The sequence below is a fragment of the Equus asinus genome, chromosome 15 (genome assembly GCF_041296235.1).
Source record: "Equus asinus isolate D_3611 breed Donkey chromosome 15, EquAss-T2T_v2, whole genome shotgun sequence".
Taxonomy (NCBI): Eukaryota; Metazoa; Chordata; class Mammalia; order Perissodactyla; family Equidae; genus Equus; species Equus asinus.
In genome coordinates, this window is record NC_091804.1 from 46,846,426 (window position 1) to 46,871,047 (window position 24,622).

Sequence of the window (24,622 nt, forward strand, 5' to 3'; positions counted from 1 at the left end):
TCATCCCCAAATCTTTCTTGAGTGCTTCCTATGTGCCCAGGCACCTTTCTCAGTACAGTTGGTGTTGGTGAGAACGAAATAAACAGACCTTCCACTTCAGTGCCGCTCAGGGCAGAAGACAGGTCTTAGGGGAGCTAGGAGGGCCTCCCACACGTTGGACTTGGAGGACCCTGAAGGAAATACAGGGGATGCTGGAAGGCCTCTGCTTTGGGAGAGGCACCTGCCTCTCACTCCAGCCACCCGCTGTGCAGGGAGCTGTGAGCAAGTCCGGACACCCCAGGACCGCTAACCCTGCTTCTTGGTTGACTTTGCTCCGGGGTCACCGCCCACACCCACCGCTCTGAGCTGCTGGGAGAGACAGGGAGCCGCCGCCCGTGCCCATGAGTCACGAGTGTAAAGTTCGCCCAGGGCCTTGGCAGGCAGGTCTTGTGCAAGGGTAAAGTGTCATTAGTGAACACTGAGAAATGCTGCTCTCCCTGAGACCCCGAGATGAAAGATAGCCTTTCTACGCAGCCTTTTCTTTCTCCTATTGTTCTGGGGGTGGGGGCCGCAGGTTCTGGAACAGCAGAGCTGCAGGGGTCAGGGAGGGTGAGCCCGTGCGTGCGCGTGTGTATGTGTGAGTGTGTGTGTGTGCGCGCGTTGCCTTCCGGCAGCTGTCCCGGCCCCCACCCCACTCCACTCCACCCCACCGCACCCGGCCCGGCGCACCGCCCCCGCCCCTCGCTGTGCTGGGTGCGCCACGGGCCGCTGCGCTCCTGGCCGGCTCCCCCCGCGCCTGGGAGGCGACCCCCGTGCGCCCCGGGTTCAAAGGCCCAGCGCGGCAGCTCCAGCCCCTCCGGGGGGCGGGGAGGCGAGGGGGGTGGTGCAGGAGCCAGAAAAGCCCGAGCCCACAGCCGGCCTGCCCTGCGCAGGGATGGGCAGCGCGCTGTGAAGTTTGTGATCGCCGCGGCCAACTCCTGGCCGGAGTCCGGAACACAGCGAGCCAGCGGCCGGCCTCGAACCCCCACAGCTGGAGACGAGGCCAGCTTGCCCGCCCCGAGCGCCCTTTCGCGGCCACAGGCGCCCGTCTTCCTGACCCGGTGCTTCCGCGCCTGATCGGGGTTCATGGAGCTGGGGCTGTGGTTCCTTTTCGGGCTCACAGTGACCTCCGCCGCAGGTAAGCGGGAGGGGCGGCGCGCCTCTCCTGGCGCGAGCGCACACAAAAGGACCCTCGGATGGGGGGCGCGGAGAAGGTGTGCATTGCGGGGAACAGTCTCTTGCCTGGGCTAGCTACCCCTAGAGGCGCCTGGAGTAGGCTGGGGGGGTCAGAAGTGAGCGCGCAGACTACCCCGTGCCCCCTGGAGGTTGCAGTCCAGGCAGGCTGGAGACCCTGTGGCCCCAGGCCGACTTGTTCAATTATTCATGAAGTTGGGAACTTTTCAAAAAGTTTGCAAACTATTCAGAAACTGCAAAATGATTGCAAAGTTTGCAGAAAGTGTGCAAAATGCTGCAAGTTTTCAACGGGTGCAAATAGCTTGCAGACTTCGCAGAAAGTGAAAATAGCTTGCAAGCTTTTCGCCAAGTATGCATATAACTTGCAAACTTTTCAGAAACTGTGCACATAGCTTTACAGATTTTTCAGAGCCCTTGGCATAGCTTGGAGACTTTACAGAAAGTGCAACCAGCTTGCAACCTTTGCAGAAAGTTTGGCTGCCCCCTCCCCAGGTTTTTGGGAATAGTGGGTGTAGGAGGCCTGCATGCTCAAGAGCTCAGGGGCTCCTCAATCTGCCTCCTGCAGGATTGGTGCCTCACCCCCAGCCTGGGGACGCTGGCAGGAGCGGCGCACCCCTGGGCCCCCCAGCAGACAGATCTGAGGGGGACGTTGAGGAGACTGTGGCCATGATGGCAGTGTGGCGTCCAAGTCCCAGAACCCTTGTGCAGGAGCCAGGACCAGCTCTGTTTGGGGAACAGGAGGTCCAGGGGGGCCCTGTGTCCCGCCGAGCCAAACGCTGCACATGCTTCACCTACAAGGACAAGGAGTGCGTCTACTACTGCCACCTGGACATCATCTGGATCAACACCCCTGAGTGAGTCTGCCTGGGGGTGGGGGACATGACTGAGAGGCTGGGCTCCCTCCTGGGCCAGGCCACATCTTCATACTCCAGAGGACCTGGTCCTGCCCCAGCCTGGTCAGCCTGGAGCCTGCCCTGGTATAGCCTTCAGCTCTTGCTGGGGTCTCCTGCCAGCTCAGGTCCAGTCTGCAGGTCAAGGATGTGACCCCCATCCCCTTTAAGCGTCTGGCCCAGAAGAAACCCAATCCCAGAGTTTCTGATTCGGTGGAAGGGGTAGCCCTCCCTCCCAGTGAAACTAGCTGGCCAGAGCAATTAGACACCTGAGAACTAGTCCCTCTGAGCCTCTTTCCTGAGACAGAGGAAGCCCCGAAAGTTATCTCCTGCCCCAGGGGCTAAGTGGGCCTGTCCCCTCTCCTGACCCTGCCAGGCTGCAAGGAGCTTTCATTTCCTTGAAAGCAGCCTGCTCTCCAGGGAACACAGGGGCAGACTTGGCAGGGCCTGGTGGAACCTGCCCAGTCAGGGTGACACTCCACGGGTGCCAATCAGGCTTCTTTCCTCCCAGGAGAGGACTGCCGACCGCTCCTCCCATGGGCTGGCTTCCGTTGCCCGCTGTGGTCCATTGCCACAGCCACAGGTGGCCTCTCCTTCTCCGCTCCGGTCCTTAAGAACTCTCTTCCTGTGGGACTGAGGCGGTACCCCCTGGTTAGTCCTGGCTCTGCCTTGCTGTAAGGTCGGCCCTCTCGGAGGCCATGGGAGAGTGCTCTGCCATGGGGAGGAGCTGACGGCTTCCCTGTTCTCTTACTCAGCAGTGGGGAACCCCTTCTGCAGAAACCTCATCCTGCAAACAGCCTTCTGGGCTGTGCCTTCCAGATCTCTAAAGTCTGGACTTGGACCAAATGTGTCTACGCTCCATTCCCTACATGTTCTTGGGATCACTTGGGTCTCCTACTTGGACCCGGCTAGAGATTCTTACCGAGGAGCTGCTTGCGAACGGAAATCCTTGGCCTAGAAAGGTGACTTTGCTGCTGTGTTTAGAGCCACCTTGAATCATGTCCCTCATGGTTTCCTTCATCCCCAAGCCCATTAACCTCTCAGCTCTCTGGGTGGCGGCTTCAATGGGCTCACTTACCCACCTTGTTTCACGGACACCTCGAGAATGAAGTGCAAAGCAGGGTAAACCTGAGAGGTCGGATGTCCTTCAAAGCAGGTGGCACAACTTCTAACTACACGAGGGATAGATCTGGAAAGGCGCGCCCTTTGCATGGCAGACAGGGCCGGCTTCACCGAGCAGGCTGGATTTCTGGGGCTCAGAAGGACCACGCTCTGTTTAACGTTCTGGGGTCACTGTCCTGAAATTCCTAACCCTTTATGAAGCAGAGGCTCCGCATTGGGATTTTTATCCTGGGCTCCACAAATTATGCAGCTGATCCTGATGGCGGAATTTGCCCGCTGGCCTGTGTCTGGTCAGGCTCCTCGATGTTCCGTCAGCCCACAGTAGGGAGAATGGGCTGCCCTCCCTGTTCTCCTCCCGCTGTCCTTTCTGGAGAAGATAAAAGTGGTGTGTGTTGGGGGAGGGCCCCTGGGCAGGGCTGCCATTGATCGCCTTCTCTTCTCTGACAGTGATCAGGGTCACCTTTTCTTACAGCCCCATCACCCTGACACTTGTTCTTTCTGATTCTTATCCTCCTGGCATCGTGATCTGACCAAATTAGCTTCACAGAAGCAGGACCCAGGGCTGTCAACAGCGGCCCTGAGTCTTGCCTTGGCTAGATCCCAATCTGTGATTCTGGAAGGAGAAAGAGGAAAGCCAACAGAATTCAGGGCAGGGGGCCTGGGGCTGAGAGATGGAGACGGGAAGGAGAGGACCTGGGGACCACCTCCCTTCTCTGCCTGTTGCCAGGCCCTGAGCACTGGCTCAGAGGAACCATCCGAGGGGCCAAGGGAACCCCCTGCGACCCGTCTGAAGTCATTTCTCCTGATTTCGGGTTGTCGCGTGTGGAGATACGGATGGAGCCTGGCTCTGGCTTGTTCCAGGCCAGCCGGCTTGCTCACGCTCCCTCCTGGGTGATTTACCTCTTCCCCGCCTCCCTGGCCCTGATTCGTTTTAAACACTAGGAAAGAAGGATTAAAGATGGTGTTTGGGAGTCCCTCGAGCTACGTGGGAAACAAAAATGACAATAGCCAGACGAGTGTTCTGAAGTTAGACAAGCAAAGTAACTTTTATAAGGAACACTTTTCTGGATGGTCCTTCTCTTTCTTCCTTTCCTTCTTTCCTCCCTCTGTCCCTCCTTCTTTCCTTTCTTCCTTCCTTCCTAAAACTCTCTGTTGATATGTAGACAGACAGGTCCATTTGCTATCTTTAAAACATCTTGGACAAGATAGCAATGTGAGAAAATGGGCTTGAGATAATGGACCTTTGGAGAAATGAAAGAATCAGAACAATTACCGAATTGAGGGGAGGGGCGACGGTGGTGTGCGACGAGGCCTTTTCCAGGTCCTGTCTGCCCTCTCCTGGCACAGATCCACCTCTTGAGGGTCTCCTTCTCCCCCTCTAGCTGTCAACCTCACTCCTTCAGCAGACTCTCCTGGTCTCTCGCATCTTCTTCAGGGTGTGATTTTCAACCCGTGCCTGCCGCTGGCTGCTCTGGGATCTTGGAGTCTTGATCCTTATGCCTTACTTGAAAGTCTTGAACTTGGGGTGACTTTCAGCTTTTGGTGTCTTTCCTCCTACTCCCCCTCCAGTTGCACAGAGATAGACTCAACCATCCTACTCTGTCTTGGAAGGACGTTTTCAAGGTTGCAGGCACTCTATGCGTATGGTCCTTATACTACATTTAAGGACCTAAAATGCTGCAGGAGGAATGTAGGGAATTCCCGTGAGACCCATTCTGCATCTCATCTGGAAAGTGAACGTCTGGTTAAGGTTCAGGAGACCAGTCACTCCCTGAAGTGTCTTCCAGGTACACGATCTGGGGTTCTCTGGTTCTTCCACATTCTTCTACACACTTAGCTCTTCTGGAGCTGAGTTGGTCAGCCCTTTCTGCCAGCACCCAGCGGTAGTAGACGTGGCTGGTCTCCTGGTGACTGTTGCTTAAGTCCTGCTGCCTGGTGATTGTTCCTCATCTTTGCTGTCACTGAGCTTCTAGTCTACAATGCTTTCTCCCACAACTGAGGCTTCTTGTTCCAGGGTGCGCGATGCTCCCCAGAGGCTGCGCATCCCTGCAGACGTGTGTGGGAGTGTGGCTTTTTCTGGAGATGTTGCCCGTAACTTCCATCATAACCTCCGGAATGTCCATAGCCCCAAAGAGGAGCCGGGTGTGTCCTTGCGCATCTACACTTCTTCCCCTGCAGAGGCAGCTGCCATCACAGCTAGTCCACAGGACTGTGGGGTTCTTGTGACTCTCCTTGGCCATGTTAGGAAGCCTTCACCCACCAACCCTCCCCCAAACAATCCCACCGTTGCCAACAAAAACAAAAACAAAACTCCAAATCATAGGAAAACACATCCTATCTTATGGTCATGGAAAATTTGCCAAGAATAAGATAAGAAGGGGAGAGGGAGGAACAGGTAGGTCCTGTGCTTGTGTATTTGTACACTTGGGGCTGTTCTCCATGAGTACACTTGTAAAACAGAAGCATCCTATGATGTAGTGGGGGATCGTGTTTATCAGGGTCTCCAGAGAGACAGAGCCAACAGGATGTGTCTGTGTGAGGATGTATATGTCTATATAAATACACACACAGAGAGAGGAGTTGATGTTGCAGTCTTGAGTCCGAAGGCATTCTGGAGGCAGAACTCCTTCTTTTTTAGGGCAGCTCAGTCTTTTCTGTTAAGACCTTCAGCTGATTAGATGATGACCACCCACATTGTGGTGGGTAATCTGCTTTATTCAAAGTCTACTGATTAAATGTTACTCACATCCAAAACATACCTTCCCAGCAATATCTCAACTGGTATTTGACCAAATATCTGGGTACCGTGGCCTAGCCAAGCGGACATGTAGAATTAACATCACAGCGCTGTCAGTTCTAACTATACCCCAGAGCCGGCCAGCCCTTCTGTTCCTGCCACTGCACACCTGGCTGGAGAGTGAAGCCAGTCCATCAAATGATTGATGGAGCTGCAGGACACCCAGCAAGGAGCTCCACCTTGTTTCTCCCCACTTTGGTCCCTAGAATTGAGGAAACCTACCATCTGTTATCTCCAAGGACATAACGAGGGAGGCATTGTGATGCTATGATGGTGACCGTGTTTTCCAAGTGAAAATCTGAGACACATGGGCTGACAAGTAGGAGTGTGTTTATGAAAAGCATAGTGCAGGATGTTTGAAATCATGACTGTGGTGGAAAATCTGGGAGCTACAATCTCTACTCACAGGAAGACTCCAGACCCAGGAGCTCTGCCCTGTGTCCTGGCTCTGACTTGCCATGTGGCCTGGGGGTGGTGCCACCCTCTCTCTGCACCCCCTATGCAAGGTGCAGACGTCAATCTGACTCTAAGACGGTGACCTAACAAGGTAACCAACCTGGCCACCCCAGCACTTGAAGCATCTCAATCCAACAGGAATGACATTTGCTTTGGGTTCTTTCCCTCCTCGAAGTAGAGTAAATAATAATAATAATAATAATTAACAAGATATTTAACTTTTATTTTAACGTATTGTACTACAAAAAGGCAACGATTTAACAGATTCATTTTTGCCCTCTGTGTTGTTCAGGAAAGCATGTCAGCACGTTTCCAAGAAGGGAAATTCCAAATTTTAGAACATCCCAGTGAATGGATGGATCTGGTACCCCAGCCTCCTGCTGATGTGGGGACAGCTGTGCTTTCAGGGACCCCGGTAACAGTCACCTGACCAGTGAGCCAGGACTGGGAGTATTGTTGCTGAAGATGCAGCTGTTGAGGCAGAAGGACAGAGTGTTTCTGGCCCTTGTGATAATCATGATGATGCAGATGACGGTGATGACGGTCAACACTGACGTTGACTGTGACTCCTATGAGTAAAGATGGGTGAGGATGATATGAGAAAGCACATGGGACGCACTCAGGACAGTGCCTGGACTCTAGTGGACACTCAGTACTGCAAAGAAATGACCCTAAAGATAACTATGCAACCTCTGGGCCTGCATTGATCCTTCTTGGGCCAAGGCCGGTGGTCCTGTCTGCTGTGTCCCATTCTGTGGTTGGAGGATGCCATTGAGTTAGAACGTTTTTCACAAGTACTGTTGAGTCTGGCCTCCGTGGACCACCAAACCCTGGTCTTGCCCAGCCTCCTGGAGTAACTCTGAGCAAACCTGCACCCTCCGTATACTACAGTCCTTCAGTACTTGATGGTGCTTGGTGGACGGTCTATTGGTATTCGATTTGCATAAGGTTTACAGCCGCTGGGAAAAGGTGTGCCTGGCTGCCTCTGCTGCTGATAAGCAGCTTGATAAGGATGATGGTGGCCAAAGGTTGTTCTAGGCTAGAGGAGATTTCGTCCCACCCTTTCAGTCCCTCTCTTCTTCTCCCTCAGCTCTGTAAATAATTGGAGTGTTTGAGGAACGGGGCACGGTGTTCTCTGCAGGCACTGGCCTGGAGCTCCCTGTTAAGTGGTGAGGTAGGAGCGGTGACTAGGATCTGGCAACTGAGAATAAGTTGAGTGATCTGTTTAGAACCTCTTTGTTAAAGGCCTCATGGTGAAATATTGGAAAAGGGTCTGTGTGCATTCTTATGTTCTTACCCGGTGAGTCCAGCAGAGTAAAAATAATCCTTGAGATTGGCAGAGTGAGGACCCCAAGGGGCCCTGGGACCCTCAGACCCTCATTTCCCATCTCACCCAGCGCTGCCCAGGACCTAAAGGGTGGGTCACCAGGAAGCAATCCCAGGAAATACTGTGGACATCTGTTTATGAAAAATGGTAAATAAACAAGGACACATAAGAGAAGATGGTGTCAACCAGACTAAAAATTATCTTGAGCTCAGGGTTCTGACTGATCATGGACACCATGTAACGTTTCTGTGTCCTCCTTGGAAATCTAGGACGTGTTTAGATCCCAGTTCTGAGTTTGAGTAGCCTCTCTTAGAACATTTTTGCAGCTTGATAGGTCCTTTCAAGTTTAAGGGTCTTGAGGCTAAATGTCTGAGTTTATTGGGAAGGTCGGCTCACTCAAGGTGACCTTCCCGTTGGGCTCACTCAGACCCAAAGCCCTCTTTTCTGCCCCAGCGTGGGCGTGAGGAGGTGAGGGGTATCTGGGAGCAGAGACAGCTCAGTTGAATTGCCGCCGATCCCCACACGATAAGAGCGGCTCGAGACCAGGCAGCAGTTGGATTTGCAGCAAAAAACTTGGGACAAAGAGGTTGTGACCCTATGTGACCCAGGAGAGAGAATTTGGATTTCTGCTAGATGAAAGGGATGTTATAGCTGGGGACTTGGCCTTAAATCTGAAGGCAGATGAAAGGCTCTGACATCTCTGGTGAGGTTTGTTTCTTGCAAGAATTTAAAACAAAGGAAGCTGGAAGCAAACAGTGCTTTCCTCACGGAGGCCCCACAGCCATGGCTGGAACTCGGCATAGCTTTATAACTCCAGCTGGATCCGCAGCATCTCAGCATGTTTGACGGGGCCTGGAGGGGGGCCCCCGTTCATAGCTCCAGGTAGCCCCGTAGAACCACTACTCAGCTTTTGAGCACATAGCCAATGGATCAGCTGTTTACCACAAGGAAATGACCCACGCTCGCTTCATGTCATGTGTTGGATGGTAACAGAGAGTTCCTTAAAATGGGACATACCACCCACACACTTTTCCTCTATTTGGTATAGGAACCAATTTGACTTAGAAGGAAAATAAATCCAGACAATGGCCACAATGTGGATGAGCTGCTTGTCCAGACACAGTTTGGGGTGCTTCTAAACTGCTCATCCGCAAGTCTCCCTGGGACAAGCAGGACAGGGCACCCAGTTGCCTTTCTCCTCTGCCCCAGCTTGGAGTCTTAGGAGCCGAGAGCTTTTGGAGAACTTGGTGACTTTCAAAGACCTGGAGACACAGGCCTCCTCTTCTGTTATGGCCTTCTCAGGGCCAACTTAGCAGGAGGTCTTAATAAACAGTAGTAACTCTAGAGCAGGGCAGCCAGGCAGCCCTGTGCCCCAGCCCAATAATCTAAAAAAATGGAAACAGATTCATTTTATGAGTGCGTGAGAAAGGCACAGAGGCTGATGTGGCTGAGATGCCACTGTTCTTTCTCAGCAATGGCATGAATGACCCATGGGCAGACAGTTTCACCCACAACTTGGGGAGTGTAAAACAGCTCTACCAAAAGTCAGAAGCAAGCCAGCAAGAAAGCAGAGGTGTACGTATCTTTCCTGGATTTTTATAAATCTGATCTCCGTGGGTTTCTTGCGGGGCTGAGAATGGGGTGAGGCAAGTGACGTGCTTCCTCAGGGCAGACTTGAAGGAGGCACCAAAAAGTCGGTAGCAAAGATAAAGAAAAGTTAATGTCATATTTTCAAAAATCAAAATTATTGCAAGAATTTCATGATTAACAAAATATCAACATTTTTAATAAAGGCAGAATCTGACCCTGTGCTTGCCCGACTTGCCTCCCTGCCTTACCCGAATCCTGGCCCTGGGTTCTCGTTGGGGGATAAAGTCTGTATTTCTATTGGGACTCAAGACTTCTTAGTTTGAGGTAAGTCCTCGGTCAATCAGAGCTCCCAAAAGGACATGACGCAAATACATGAGCGATAAGATTAGGAGGAAAATGAAAGTGTCTTTATATCATTGCAATGGCAAGTAGACTTTTGTTCAGTAGGATTTTCCATCCTTACGGTGAATTCTCCTAAGAATTCGCAAGGGTGTCTTCTCTTGCTTTCTCTGGATTATTTAAAGGGACGCATGATGAAGTCTTTATTTTTTTTTTATCCCTCTGCAAATACCCCCATCCTTAAAAAAATACCTACTCCTTGTTTTACCCCTTCTGTTTCCACTGCTGGGAACTATTTTGAGCCACATCTGTCTGCAGCTTTGCATAAAGTTATAATGAGGCCGTGCCAGACAGCCGTGGATTTCCATGCCTACATTCGACCTGGAATTCATCAGGGTCACTGGGGGTGGGGGAGAGAAACTCTAGCTTAACTCATATGGACACATTTGGGCTGTACCAGATGGAGGGGAGACCAGCTAATCTGTAGGATTCCGTGGATGGATTCCTTCCCCGTATATCGGAGGTGTTTGTTTCCCTAACTTTTTTTTGAGCTCTAAGTCTTGAAGATCTCAGCCTATGCAACAAACGCAGAAGCGTTTTTCTGTTGTTCTCCTTTCCTTTGACCCTGTGCTGCTTCTAGATATCTTCCGTGCGTGTGTGCCTGTGTTAGGGAAGAACATGGCTGTGTTCCAGTGAGCTGATAGGATGATAGTCTGTGGCTTTGGGGTTATTTTTAAGCTCAGTTATATGGTAATAGGGCGTGGAAGAGTGTCAAGAGTTTAGGCCAAAGCTTTCTAAATACATTTGGTGGGTCCAGGAACCTCGTGGCTTGGGCAGGGCAGGCCACCCATATTTGGCTGTGGTTTGATTGCTGCAGTGAAGGGCTAGGGCCTTCTCCAGCAGTTGTGCTGTTTGGAGACAGTCGAGTGACAGTGAGGGAGTTTGAGAATCTCTAGGTGGAATTTGGAGCTGGACGGACCTTTCCGGAGATCCAGCCCTCTCATTTCTCAAGCCCAGAGGGAGGGTGCTCAGCTGGGGACTCAGCCAGCGTGGCTTCCACTTGGACGAGAAACCTGGGTCTGCCAGCCTAGGGAAGCCTCTGGTTCACCCCGATGCCTCACGCATCTGTGCCGCCTGGTTTCTCCATCATGGCTCTGCTGTGACCTGTCGGAGTTGTTATCAAGACACAGTTCCTCCACTTCAAGTACTCTGGAGACCGTATTCTCTCAAGGGAAACCCTCCAGGATGGTTCTGCTATTGAGGACAGCAATAGCAGAAATCCAGTCAATCAGCCAAGAATTCTAAATGTTTGGGAGATTGGGCGTGGCCTAGAAGTAATGGCTAATTTGCACTTCATTCCTTCCTTCATTCACTTAGATATTTATTATTAAGATAGTGAGGCATTATTGAGCACCCATTCTGAGCCAGACAGTGCCTTGGGTACCCTGGGTGCAGAGGTGAACAAGGCAGAAATGATCAGTGATTCCAGCTGGACGAAGTCCAATAGTTGCTGACCCTTGGGGACAAGAAGGAAGCCACACCTGCAGCATAGGTGAGGAAATGACCCCTGTTCTTGGGTCTCATTGGTGGGGATCAGTGCTCAACATTCTCTTTGAAAATGTATATGATTCTAGTAAAACTTCCACACAGCCAAGTCCTGAATAAACCCAAAAATTGAATTTTGGGGGCGGGGAGGGGAAGGGACGTCTTTTAAAAAAGTAAACCACCGGGGCTGGCCCCGTGGCCGGGTGGTTACGTTCATGCGCTCTGCTTCGGTGGCCCAGGGTTTCACTGGTTTGGATCCTGGGCATGGACATGGCACCGCTCATCAGGCCATGCTGAGGCAGCGTCCCACATGCCACAACTAGAAGGACCCACAACTAAAAATATACAACTATGTACCGGGGGACTTTGGGCAGAAAAAGGAAAAAATAAAATTAAAAAAAAAAAGTGACCCACCAACCTGCAGCCCATTGCTCATTCTTCTGACATTTTCAAATACACTGGGATCATTGGCTGTTTCCGAGGCCTGTGTAAGGAGGACTTTCCACATTGGTAGGTGGTTGGATGAGCAATCTTGGGGTCTTCTGACTTAAAGATGCAAGGATTTTCTACAGCAGAAGTAAAGCTACAAATTGCCAGTTTTATGGTCACTTTATGTTGTTTGTGAGTGTAAAGTTTGTGTGATATTCTTTAGAACCAGAAAGTGTGTGTATGTTTTCTGCTTGTATAATGAGGTCACTGAGGAGCTGTATTTCCTGGCCTGTCTTTCTTTGCTGGAGGTTAGAAGTGTACCCTATAATTGTCTGGCATGAGGCCGGGCCCACAGCAGACTTTCACAAGCATTTGATAAATGGACAAGGAATAAGTTTGCTTGAGAATAAGACTTCTTAGATGGTTAACCAAGTGTCTGGAGGCTGGGGTCTGGGCATCTTGGAGTGATACGCTTGCTTCCACTTGCCCAAAGGGCAGTATGCTCCAAATCAAACATTTCACAGTGGGCACACCTGGGAAGAAAGGACTCCAGCCAGCTTAGTTTGCTGGGTTTTGTCCTGATTCTCAGTGCACTATTTTGTGTTTTGTTGCAATGAAGAAAATCTCTACTTGTCCCTGGCAACTGGAGAGACTCCGGGTCTTTCTATTAAACCCAAGAGATCATGGTTGCAGTAGTCTCAAGAAATGAGTTCTCAGGGTCTGCTAGAGGTCACTGGTTGCAAGCAACAGAAACCTAGTCTAGCTAACACAGCATCAAAGAAGTTTATTGGAAGGACATGGGGTAGCCCACAGACGGGGAGTAGGAAGAAGCACCAGGCTCAGAAAGGAGAGGTATCAGGATAGGACTGAGGGTCCCAGGGCACGATCGAACAGGGTGGACCCACCTGGCAAATAGCAGCTCCATAATATTTTCCTCCCCCCCACCTTTTTTTTTTAAAGATTGGCACCTGAGCCAACATCTGTTGCCAATCTTATTTTTCTTCTTCTTCTTCTTCTTCTCCCCAAAGTCCCCCACTACATAGTTGTATATTCTGGTTGTAGGCCCTTCTAGTTGTGCTATGTGGGATGCCGCCTCAGCATGGCATGATGAGTGGTGCCATGTCTGTGCCCAGGATCTAAACCAGCGAAACCCTGGGCTGCCGAAGCAGAGCGCGCCAAACTTAACCACTGGGCCATGGGACCGGCCCCAGCAGCTCCATAGTATTTTCTGATCTGGAGTTGTTTCCGTGGGTTGTCTTGGGAGAGAGAGCCCAATTGACCCACCCTGGGTCACATGAGGAAGGTGAGGCATGCTGATTGACAAGCTCACCGAGACCTCACAAGGAAGGAAGGATAATTCCCCCTGGGAAAGGTAAGAGCTTGGATTCCAGGAGACAAAAACAACCATCGTTGGCCCCAGGCTCTAGAGAATTCTGGGCTTTTAAGTGCTCTGAGAGGGGTACTCCTGTCTCTGAGCTTGTGTTCCCCTGTGCCTCTGTGCCTTTGTGCACAGCGGGGGGTCCACTGGATGTTTGTTGAAGTGAATGGATGCTTTTATAAGCCTTTGAATAGTCAGCCACTTCCTGTACTTACTTCATCCTGTCTTACTGTTAGAACAAAGTTCTTAGCTGGCAGTTCTTTTTGATTAAGGTTACAAAGATAGTAGATGAAGGTGAGCCACGCTTTCTTCCTCACCCAAGAAGCTATTTCTACGCTGGGGAGAGCGAGTGAGTGGTGCCTTCTAAGGAAGGAATCTAATAAAATCTGAAATTGAGCCGTAGTTAGAAAGCGTGTTAGAGTCTCGAGGTTGTTTGTCCCGGGAACGGTTGGAGGTGGTATCTGATGACCACTGGTGCCTGGCAGCTGGGGGCTGCCTCCTGCCTGTCTGCCGGTGGGAAACAGTTGTTTCTCCTCCTCTCGGCTGCTGGACAGGTCAGCAGAGTCATGCCTTCTGTACAATATGTCCCCTGGGCCCAAAGGCAGTGTTGCCTTTGCTTTCCCATTACGGAAGGAAAAATGTGAACTGAAGGAAGACAGATCACCAACTTGGCATTCTGACTGTGAAGCAGGAATGTTCTGTTTGTTGGGGAGACAGTCAGAACTTGGGCTTTTTAAAATTTGAAAACAGCTACCTTTATAAAAATAGTATTAAGTGCTAATTTTGTCACTGTGTCTTATGGCCTGTCTGGCCTTGCTTTATGGCACAAGCCACTAGACCAGTGGTTGTAAACTCAGCTGTCAGTGAGGGCCTGACAGGTAGCAAAAGTGAGCAAAGAAGAACAGGTGTACAACTTTTTGGGAGTGGTGTTGACTGGGGCAAAATGGAGCGCTTGTGCCCAGTCTCTGACTTGATTCCTCAGCTCCAGACAATTGCTGCCATGTTGGAGTGTGGGGTTAGTGTTAGTATAACTTCTGGTTGTTTGAGAGAAGCTGGAAATGGGATGTTTGTGTGAAAATTTCAGATTAAAAAAACCGCCTGTTGATGGGAATGAAGCCCACGAAATGCCAAGTTGGCTGACCTCTGTACCAGGTTAAAACTTTGTGTACGGGGCCCCTTGTTGGTCTGGTTCATGGATTTCCTCCCAGAATCTAGTCCAGTGCCTGCACATCGAGAAACACTCAGCAAGTGTTTGGTGAATGCTGTTTAATGGGGGAAAAATGGAAACTGGGTTTTTCAGGGAATGACAGTTTGGTAAACTTTCCCGAGAATGTAGGATTTGGCCAGGGAAGTTCCTTTCGCTGCTTTTGGTGGGCCTTTGTAAATATCTGTATCCCTCTTTTTTTTTTTTTTTTTTTAAGATTTTATTTTTTCCTTTTTCTCCCCAAAGCCCCCCGGTACATAGTTGTGTATTCTTCGTTGTGGGTTCTTCTAGTTGTGGCATGTGGGACGCTGCCTCAGCGTGGTCTGATGAGCAGTGCCATGTCCGCGCCCAGGATTCGAACTAACGAAACACTGGGCCGCCTGCAGCGGAGCGCGCGAACTTAACCACTCGGCCACGGGGCCAGCCCCATCTGTATCCCTCTTTTAAACTTCAGGTGTAGAAGCAGGTGTCCTGCTCAGAAAGGTGGAGATGGTTCGTTCATTTATGAAAAGCCTATGCTGAACTTAAAAACAGAATCTTAAAAAAAGAAGTCAGCTTTCCTTACTTAAATCTTTTTGTAGAGAGAAATCAAGTGCTCTCAGTGTGAAGCTGCAGATGAAGAATGAAGATGGGAGATTTGGAAGTTTAATATTTAGTAACATTTATATGTGACATTTGGGGAAAAGTGGTAAATAAGGAACACTGTGATAAATAAGCCTCTGACATCACCATCACTCATAAGGGTTTGGTGTAATACATAATGAATGTTCTGGACACATACATTGAGGGACAATTTATTACACAAAGACACACAACACTAGACATTGCATATGTAAGTATGCTGGAGGGGTATTCTGTTTTGTCTAAGAGCAGTTGAACTGATCTTCTCATCTGCTTCTCTTTTGTTTGGAACTCTGTGTTATAACCGCGACATTAACCATGGAAGAGCTGCCCACTTTTACGAAGAATTCTCCAAACCCTTCTGTAGAACGGTAGGCTAAAGCAATTGGTCAGAGAGTGCTGGTTAAAGGTTCTGGGCCAATTTAACTTCATTCACGTGGTTCCACCATTAGGTCATTCCAATTCACTGTTCAAGAAACAGCAAATGACAAAGGACTTCAAGACAACGGAAATACAAGTGCTTATTAGACAAGCAGTGTTGAATGACTGATCGGCCCAAAGGAGGTGGGGCAAAGAGTAGCACTGCTGTGCCGTGTGGCACTCTGGTTCCTTATTACTCCTCTTTATTACTTAGTCACACATCTCAAATGCAGACCTGGTAGATGGGACTTTTCTGCCTGATACAAGTCTCTCAAATTTCAAGACCAAATCAGCAACAAGAGCAGCTAACGTTAATTCACTGCCAGCTCTTTGCTAAGTGTTTTTCATGCAGTGCAGGGTGTCATTGAATCTGTTGACAGCCCTTTTGTAGATCAGGAAGCTGTCAAGAGGGCAGAGTGATCATCGTGTAAGTGCTTTACGACGTCATAATGGCACTGCCTGGCAGTCTTTCTCTGCGTGCTGTCTGCCTTGCACACACCTCTATATATTGGCTTGTAGTCTTTCCTGTGCCTGTTTTCACACCCCAGTAGCATGTGAACTGCTGGAGGCACAGACATGCATATGCCTTTCTGTATCCCAATCCCTCTCAGAATAATACTAAGTGTATACACAGTGGATGCTTGGCAAATGTTGGAGTTCTTTGTCATGATTTTTGTGGTTATTGAACTTTTTAGGTTGGAAAGAATCCAGTCTTGCCACACGAAATTATCTCATGATTAACTACCAGCTGCTCAGTTAACAGTCTTCATTTGCTCAGCCTCATGCTGGGTCCGTGGCAGGTGCAAAAAAAGTAGAAGACCTGCCTTCTGCTTGTGAGGAGCGGTGATCCACTCTTAGCCTGGACAAGAAAGAGCCTGCCCTGGGCCCTGAAGGTCAAGGGCTCCTGTGACCCTCTCTGGCCACGTCTCCTTCCCCACTGCAGGGAGTCTATGGGACTGAAAGCTATATACCCCTTCTTCTAGAAGGATCCTGAATTCCTTACCCAAATGTCCCCAAGCCCACTTCCAGCACCTGTGCAGGTATCGTCCAGGGTCTGACAGCCGGGGATGGAACAGGGCTCCAGGCACATCTCCCTACCTGCAGGGTGGCCAAAGGGGTGGCTGCTTGGAGGATGGGGGCAGATAGAGCTTGGGAGGGCCTCCCCATGGCAGTGGATGAGGCCCCCTTGGTGTGGGATGGGGCAGAAAAGAAGAGAAGGTACCGAATCTCCTTGGGCTGCCATGTTCCAATACAGAAGTCCAAGGAGGCCCAGAATCCCAAATTCAAGCCGGAACTTCCAAGGTGTTTTGAAGCCATATTTGCTCAGGTAGGAAGGTAGAACTGTCTTATTTAAGAGCCTATCAGGTTGATTTAAAACCTTTAAATTTTCTGTCTATGGGAGGTGGGCTTACATTGGAACTGGACCTCTTGTCGGGGCGAGCCCTCCTGTGGTCTGGACCGTCTCTCAAGTCCTCTGGTTCCTCACTTCTGTCATGCCCCCCACTCCCTAGGTCAGCCAGTAGAGCGCACACATGATGGGACACCTCCGGGCTTCCTGCCTCAGCTCTGCTGGGGGAGGGGAAGGGCTGTGCCCCTCTGTAAACGTGCTTTGGGAATTGCAGGGGCTCGTTGGCACACTGGCTCTTTGCACTTGGCTGCTGGGACAGTGCTCAGCATTGCTCCACTAACAAATACCAAGTTGCCCGGTTTCCTTGTGTTAAACACTTTCGAGTGTTTTCACTGAAGGCGAGCAGCTCTGCGCGTGCAAAAGAGTAATCAGCTGACAGCAATTTCAAAATTGCAGGTCTTGCTGTTGATGGAAAAATGGGAGTGTTGTTCCTCCTTGTGTGTAATTTTCACCAAGAAATGGGGGACTGGGTTTAATGTCAACATTTCGAGATTTAATGTGGTCCTATTATTGGAAAAATAGACCTTTAGCCAAATCTGGCCTCACAACAATGTCTGCCTTGTTGTGCCACCCCCCTGCCCACCATGTCCCCTTCCTGACGAAAAAGGGGGTTTCAGCAGAGGTTCAGCTCCGAACGGGACTGGCCGCTGCTCACTGTCTCTGTTTTGGGAGCAGAGGCTGCTCAGCACTGGGCCCGCCTCCATCCATCCCCCACACGGCTCAGTTTCTCAGCGACCTGGAGTGGGAAGGAGCGAGGAGAAGAGAACAAGACAGAGAGGAGAGGGGTGGTTAGATTGCCGAGCTCTGGTCTCCAGCCCAGCAGGGAGGAGGTCCCTTCCAAGCATCAGGTCACCGTGGGACACTCCCTCTTACCCTCCATGGCGTGTGTTTCAAATTAAAGTAAATTCAATTTCATTTATTTTGAAAATGCAGAGAGGGTGTCAGAACCTCCCCTGAGGTGATGATTGGCGATACTCTCTGGGGCTCACAGAAACCGAGGTGGGTAATCTCGAGGCCTGGCAGGAAAGCCAAGACTTATTGGAAAAGTAACTTCTGGCCACATCATTTTTCTCTAGTTATTAGTGATTTGTCCCCCAAAGCCTGTTCAGTAGTACCAAGCATGTGCTTTCAACTTTTTCCCAGTGAACTGCCTGGTAGTCTTGTCCCTTCTCTGGAGGGTGGTGGTCTGAATGCACACAAGTATAAGAAACAGATTTAAATGTTTATTGTTCCAGATGACACCATCACTCTCCTCCCGACTCCAGCCATAAACGACATTGGTATAGTTTCGGGCTTTTTTCCCTCTGTAATAAGATTTTTCCCAAGGCTAGTTCTGTTCTCGCCTGTACCTCACAGGCCACCAAAGCTTCCTCTGATGTTTGTCTCTTCAAGGCAGTGATGTTCCAAGGCCAGAATGCGTCTCTGTGGCAGTAATTGCATTTGTCTTAATCCTATTAGCGCAGACTGCAAGGCTGATGTGCACACAGAGGACATTTGGTGCCAAGCAAGGTGGGTGCCAGGGCTGGCCTTGGGTGGGCGAGTTAGGAAGGCGTCTTATTTGTATTGATGACCAGCCCCGGGCATCAGCTCAAGGACGAAGACTGGGACTGGTATCAGGTCAACCAGAATGTCCGTGTCAGGAGTTTGAGTACAGGAAGAGAAGCCAGAACTGCCCTGGAGGGACCCAAGACGGTGGGCGTGCTTGCCGGGGTTCCGTCTTGAAGAGACGGAAAGTACGCATGTGCACGCACGAGGCGTCTGCTTGCTTCCCTCCCCAAGGGGGCTGGCTGCTGGGACAACACAGAATTTCCTCGTCCATCTCCCCCAGGTCCTCCCCATCTTTCCATCCCCTCGGCCCCCGTGCACTTTCTGGGGTGTGGGGAAACAGGAGGGTGAAGGATTCACTCCAGAGGCTTCCTAAGACGCAAACCTCAGGGAGAGGGTGTGGACGCCAATTCCTGGGACCCGCTGTGCCTGCGTCACTCACTCCCGGGCCTACTTTCTCCCACCCCCTCGCCAGCTCCACACCTGCAGGCACCCCACAAGCAGGGAGGCCAGGATGTGCTCCTCTAGATGTGGCCCTGACCTTGCTCTGTCCTTTGCAGACAGACTGTGCCCTATGGACTGTCCAACTCCCGGAGCAGGAGGTCCGCGGGACCCTTTCTGCAGAGCCCACAGCCCTCGAAGTGGACGCTACGCTGCACTTGCGCGGAGACTGATGACAGGGCCTGTGTGCACTTCTGCACCCAAACCCGAGCTGTCGGCAGGTACAACACCCTCTGGAGTTCACTCATTTCCAGATATCACTTGCCCCCGGGCAAGGCAGGGCCGGGAGAGTCTGACTGCCCAGTGCGGTGCAGGAGGGCGCGGCGGTGTCCTGAGTGCTGTGGTCCTGCGGGCCGGGCACGGTGGGGGCTGCGTGCAGAGGAGATGCGGGCCCTCGGCTCCAGGAGGGCGGGAGGGAGCATCCCGTTCCCTTGCTGCCTTTCAGAACAAAGCCCATGATGTGGGCACGCCTGTGTCTGGTCTCCAGACGTATTTCTCCTGGGCCGCACAGCACTTTGCCAAAATCTGAGTAAGTTGCCAACATTTAAAAATTGAAGAATTCCCCACCCCCCTACCAAGTGCCTATTTTTAGCTTCTTTGAAAACGGCAAATGAGACCATCTGACTCCAAATTCCCTCATGGCCGGTATAGGCTGGAATCAAGTAGGGCCACTCAGGTTTGAGGGGGACATTGTTTCCGTTCACTTGTGTTACTCATCATCTTACTTTGTGGCCCTCGGAGGAGCCTGAGTTTGAGACCCTGTGGTATACTCCAGCTGCTGGAGAGAAGCTTGTGAATCAGTGTGGACCTGAATAAATGAGCAGACCCCGGGTTTAAGTTGGTTTTCACTTAACAGTTAATCTTGTAAATGCCTCATCAACCCAGCTGGGCAGAGCTGCCCTTTAAAACCCCTTCCAAGCGCCTGCGTCGGTGGCATGGGACCTTCAGGTGCTTCCGCGTAAGTGCAAAAGAAACGCAGGTGGAGGGTGGGCTCTCAACACAGCAGGTGCCATAGTCATCAGGGACTCAGGATCTGCTGTCTTGAAACCCCAGTGCCATCCACATTTTTCTTCTTGGCTCCTTAACATCCGATGAATAACTGAGGAATGAGTCAACGCTGTACTTTGGTAGAAATCCACCCACCGTGTGCTCAGCCCTCAGAAACCGTGCGTGAGACTTGGTCCTTGGGGAATTCGCTAATGTGCTCGTTGGTGGGGAAGAGGAAGTCATAATTTGACACTGAAAAATCAGCCACATGGAAATGCAGGTTGATTCATTCAAACCAGCTCTCTCCCCACAGGAATTCAATGGCAGCAGAAAAACCTGACAAAGAAGAAGAGCGGGCCAGCGGTGCCGAGAGAGACCGGCATCCAAGAAGGTGAAGCTGCTTTCCGAGGCCTCACCTTCAGAGGCGTGGCGGATGTGTGTGGGCGGTGTCTCGTGTGAGAGGGCAGCCAGTGGGCACGCCACCACGCACGGGGTGCTGTATCTACGGTTAACGGTGCTGTGGGAGATCGCCTCTGGGGCAGAGCAGGCTGAAGCTGTGGACAGCCGCTGGCACTGCCCTTCCCCAGCCAGCCCTCTGTATATCTTGGGAGCTGACCCCTCCACCCCTTTCGGCCTTAGAGCAGTGACGTCCAGCCCTGGATTCCACCTGGCCTGGACAAAGCTAGCCAGCCAGTGCTTCTTGGGACCCCCCCGCAGGCTCGCCTACCCTGGCCTATGTTTTTCCTCTGCTCTCAAAGCAACATGTGGTCTTTACAAAAAATATGTATATATATAATTTCTTCTTTTCAACAGTGATTCTGGACAGAGGTGAATTACAGCAGCTTGGCAGCAGGCCCCCCGAGTACCCCAATTCATTTTATTATTATTTTTTTTAACCTGCTTGTCTTTTATGTATGAGAGATCCTGAGGATTTCCTGCAGCCAAACTGGGTTTATTTGTCGTTCTATCAATCAGAAATCGTTATTAATGACTCCCTTACACGTCGGTGATGGGATGGTAATTTCTGTTCACAATAATAGCCTGGAGGGGGCTTGGGTTCCCACAGGAACTGATCTAGGGGAGAGCAGACTGTGCTCGCTATACAGGAGACTTTCCAGATTGGTGGCAGATGGCTTCTAGTTGTCCAGAGAGGGACACGTCAGCCTCCGTAATGACAATGGAGAGGGAGGGGGAGGGGGAGGGGCAGAGAGCCCAGGAGGGCAGCAATCAGGCCCCGTCGGCCCCCACATTCCCTCCTCATTCTTGCTCCTCTCTCTCTTCCTCACCTCCTCTCAGTGAGGAAGGGATGGGATTAAAGCATCCACCCACTGCATCATTTATTCATTCACTCACACGTTCACTCAGCAAAGATTTTTGTCGAGCCCCTGTGACATGCCAGACACTGTTCTAGATGTTGGGGACACCGCAGGGAACCAGGCAAAGGGTCTGCCCTCGGGAGCGTAAACAGTGGGGGCCGACAGCAAACAAATACATAAAACACAGGGCAAGACGTGTGAGGGACAGGAAAGCAGGACGAGGACAGGAAGTTTTGGGGGTGGTTGCGATTTGGGATTGGGTGGACAGGGGTGGTCTCACTGACCAGGTGGCATTGGCATAAAGACCTGAAGGAGGTGAGCGGTGAGCCAGAGGGATAAGGGAGAGAAGGGGATTTCAGGCAGGGGGACAGTATGTACAAAGGCCCTGAGGTGGCAATGTGCTGGGCATGTTTAGGGAAGGCAAGAGAGCCCTGCGCAGAGAAAGCATGACCAGGCTTTAGCTGTTGTCATTATTATTGTTCCATTGGATGTTCAGAACATGAGACTAGAAGCACAGCTGTCTCACTGGGGCCTGGAAAGGTGGTTCTTCCAGGTGTTTATGGTTCGTGAAAAGCCCCTGTAAGAAGCTTTACTTGGGAAGAAAAAGTCTTTTTTTTTTTTTTTTTGGAGGAAGATTAGCCCTGAGCTAACATCTGCTGCCAATCCTCCTCCTTTTGCTGAGGAAGACTGGCCCTGAGCTAACATCCGTGCCCATCTTCCTCTGCTTGATACGTGGGACTCCTGCCACAGCATGGCTTGCCAAGCGGTGCCATGTCCGCACCCGGGATCCGAACATGCGAACTTAACCGCTGCCCCACAAAATCTTTTCTTTTAAGTCACGGGCCCCTACTTTCTTGCAAGACTCCAGGTGGTAATTCCTGGATTCCCCTTCTCAGAGCGGAAGCTGCGGCCGTCCTGAGCTTGTGATAATCAAAGATGGGAGCAGGCTGCGGGAGAGCTCCGTTGGCCACATCCTCGGGGTTATTATATTCACACCTTTCCGGGTGGATGGCAGGCTCTGAAATTGCCTAGAAGCGCTGGCAAGCAGGTTCAGGTCGAAACAGGGAAGGAGCCAGAGACGAGGCGGGGTGAGGTCCCCTTTACTAGCCAGGAAAGAGCTCTTCTTTCATAACACACCTCTTTTTTTCTTTTGCCCCCTTTCTCCAAGATAGGTTGAAGTCAAGCACAGACAGAGCCCGTAGGCTCTAGACCCGCCGTCCAGGGCTCGCCCCGCAGTGACCTCCCCGCCCGGCCGCCACTCTGCTCACTCTTTCAGAAGCCCCTGGGGAGGACGGGCCGCGGCCTCCTGTGTTAGAAAGGCCTCCGTTACTGCTCCTACGGGGGTCGCCTTTCCACCTCTTGGAGGACGAGGAATGAGTTTTGCCTGGGGGAGAAAACCCATTCAGAGGGTCCTCACTTAACAATGCACCCCACCTCGAGAGAGAATGCCCCCGTCCAAATGGCCCCGGTTTCTCTAATCAGTAAAATGATCCCAGATGTGCCCTGGGGCCTGACACCTATGGCTCTGGTTTCATGCAGGAAATTATTTTTGGAGAAGGATGGCTCATTGGAAAGCGACTTGCTGGCTCTCGACTTGATTTCTCTTGGAGACTAAATGGACGCCAAGCTAACTCTTGCAAATGTAAAGACATGCCCATCTTGTAATAGATGCAACGCGCAGCAGGAGTGTGCAGTCGTGTCCCCACTTAGAGCAGGCACCGGGGAGCCAGGGGGCCACCAGGCGTCAGCTTTAGTCTCGGATCATAGCTGCACAGGAGCTGATGAGTTTGAAGCTTATAGGATTTACACAGAAATTTTCAGCTGTGCTTGGTAGCCACCAAAAGAATGTCTCTCAAAAAGAAAAAAGAAGCCTGGATATTTGTGACAAGAAAAGGAGAAACTTAATATCTGCGGGTTTGAGCCCCGGGACACACAGCAGAGAGCCTGCTTTTGCTCAGTTGACTGACTTTCAGTGCCCTTTGCAGACAGTCAGGCTAATGCACAATGGACCTTGTTCCCAGGATGCCTTTGTAAAGGCGTCCGGCTGAAGGCTATTAGAGTGAATACTTGCTTTCATGAATAAATGTAGATCTTTGGGGAATGGCTTCAAAATAAGCCTCGAGCACCAACTGTTTGTAAATTATATAAATTCCTATTTATCTATATAATTGCCAACAACCGTGAACTGTAGCACCTGGCAGTTCACAGTCTTTTCCCCTGCGCTCTCACCGCCGGGCTGCGATGACTGTGAGTGTCTGAGAAAGTGATTCAGTGTGTGAAGTCACCTACAGGGAGAGGCCGCCCACCTCCCCCGACACAGAGTGCACCGAGGGCCCGATGTGGAGACACTGAGGATGGTGCCTGACGGAGCGTTGGCCTTGACCAGATGTTCGATTCTCTCCGAGTCGTTTGTAAGTTATTGCAGGTATGCAAGTGAATATCTGTCTCGGGGAAATGGAGGGGGCCAATTTGCTAGCAGGATTGTGTACAGTTTAGAGAAGCAATTATTTATTGTGAAACTATTCTCTACTTCAGCTTCTTTATGCGGATCTGTTAAAAGTAAACCACTGCATATATATAGATAGATAGATAGATTTTAAATTGTGTTCTGAATCCAAACTCATATTCCTTAGAGCTTCAATTACATTTTTAAAACGCCTGTGCACGGTTTGGCTCTGTGGCAAGATGATATCTCGGAGAATAATTCATTCACTGTGCTAACATTCAGAAAATACTGTCAAATGCATAATAAAAAAATCTAAAAGTTTGCTCTGATTCGTGGGTTTTTCTCGCTGGTGTTATGTGTGTGGTTACACATCAGCTGTTCACGGACCTCTGGAGAGGACAGAAGGGAGTTACAATTCGGGAAGCAGAATTCATCTAAAGTCAATTATGGAGCAAGGCAAGCAAGGGGCTGCTTGAATAGTAAGGAAAGAGTGGGGTTTGGGGACCGTCCGAGAAAGATGCAGCGTTCCAGGCAGTTGGGAAGGGAGGCATCTGGGGAGAGTAGGCTCCTTCCCCTGGTTCCATCCCGTTCGCCTTCATGGTCTGCAGAGCTTTCTCTCCTGACCCTGTGGGCCATGGAGGAGCTGCACCAGGACTCCAGGGAGAGGAGTTCATAGCCAGCAACCAGCAGTTGACCACATCAGCCTTTCGAATAGCGGTTTTATTCGCTTTGCTGCTCATGGTTCTTGAGAATTAGTAGCCAGAATTGACCACATTTCATTTGACCTTCTTTATTCGTTGCAAGGTTTTGAAGCTTTTAGGACTCATAAGGCATCTGTGGGGTTGGGAGTGTCGGGAAGGAGTTGGATTTTCTCCATTTTCTCCCCTCCCTTTCTCTCCCCCTCCTTCCTTCTTTCTTTTTTTTTTCTTTCTCTCTCTTTCTTTCTTTTGAGTCAAGAATTGGACACCGTCAGAGGCAGGGAATTGGACAAAGAGACCCAGCTAAAGAGCAAAGAGAAATCCAATCTTCTGAGAGGGTTTGATCACAGCTAATCTGAGAAAACCCAAGAGCCTCTTGTTTTAATTAAAC

The 24,622-nt window shown here is 50.8% G+C and overlaps 1 protein-coding gene across 2 annotated transcripts; it reads left to right on the top strand.

The window, feature by feature from the left end:
• Positions 1–701: 701 nt before the first annotated feature.
• On the top strand, positions 702–23,854 carry EDN3 (endothelin 3). 2 transcript variants are annotated; one of them, XM_014830664.3, is made up of 5 exons: positions 702–1,156; positions 1,778–2,066; positions 18,844–19,005; positions 20,071–20,162; positions 22,260–23,854. In XM_014830664.3, the coding sequence occupies exons 1-5, from the start codon at positions 1,105–1,107 to the stop codon at positions 22,262–22,264; spliced, it is 600 nt and encodes a 199-aa protein (XP_014686150.1). In that variant the 5' UTR covers positions 702–1,104; the 3' UTR covers positions 22,265–23,854. The 2 variants fall into 2 exon arrangements, with proteins under 2 accessions (XP_014686150.1, XP_014686149.1); XM_014830663.3 differs by having other exon boundaries at positions 710–1,156; positions 20,085–20,162.
• The last annotated feature ends 768 nt before the right edge of the window (positions 23,855–24,622 follow it).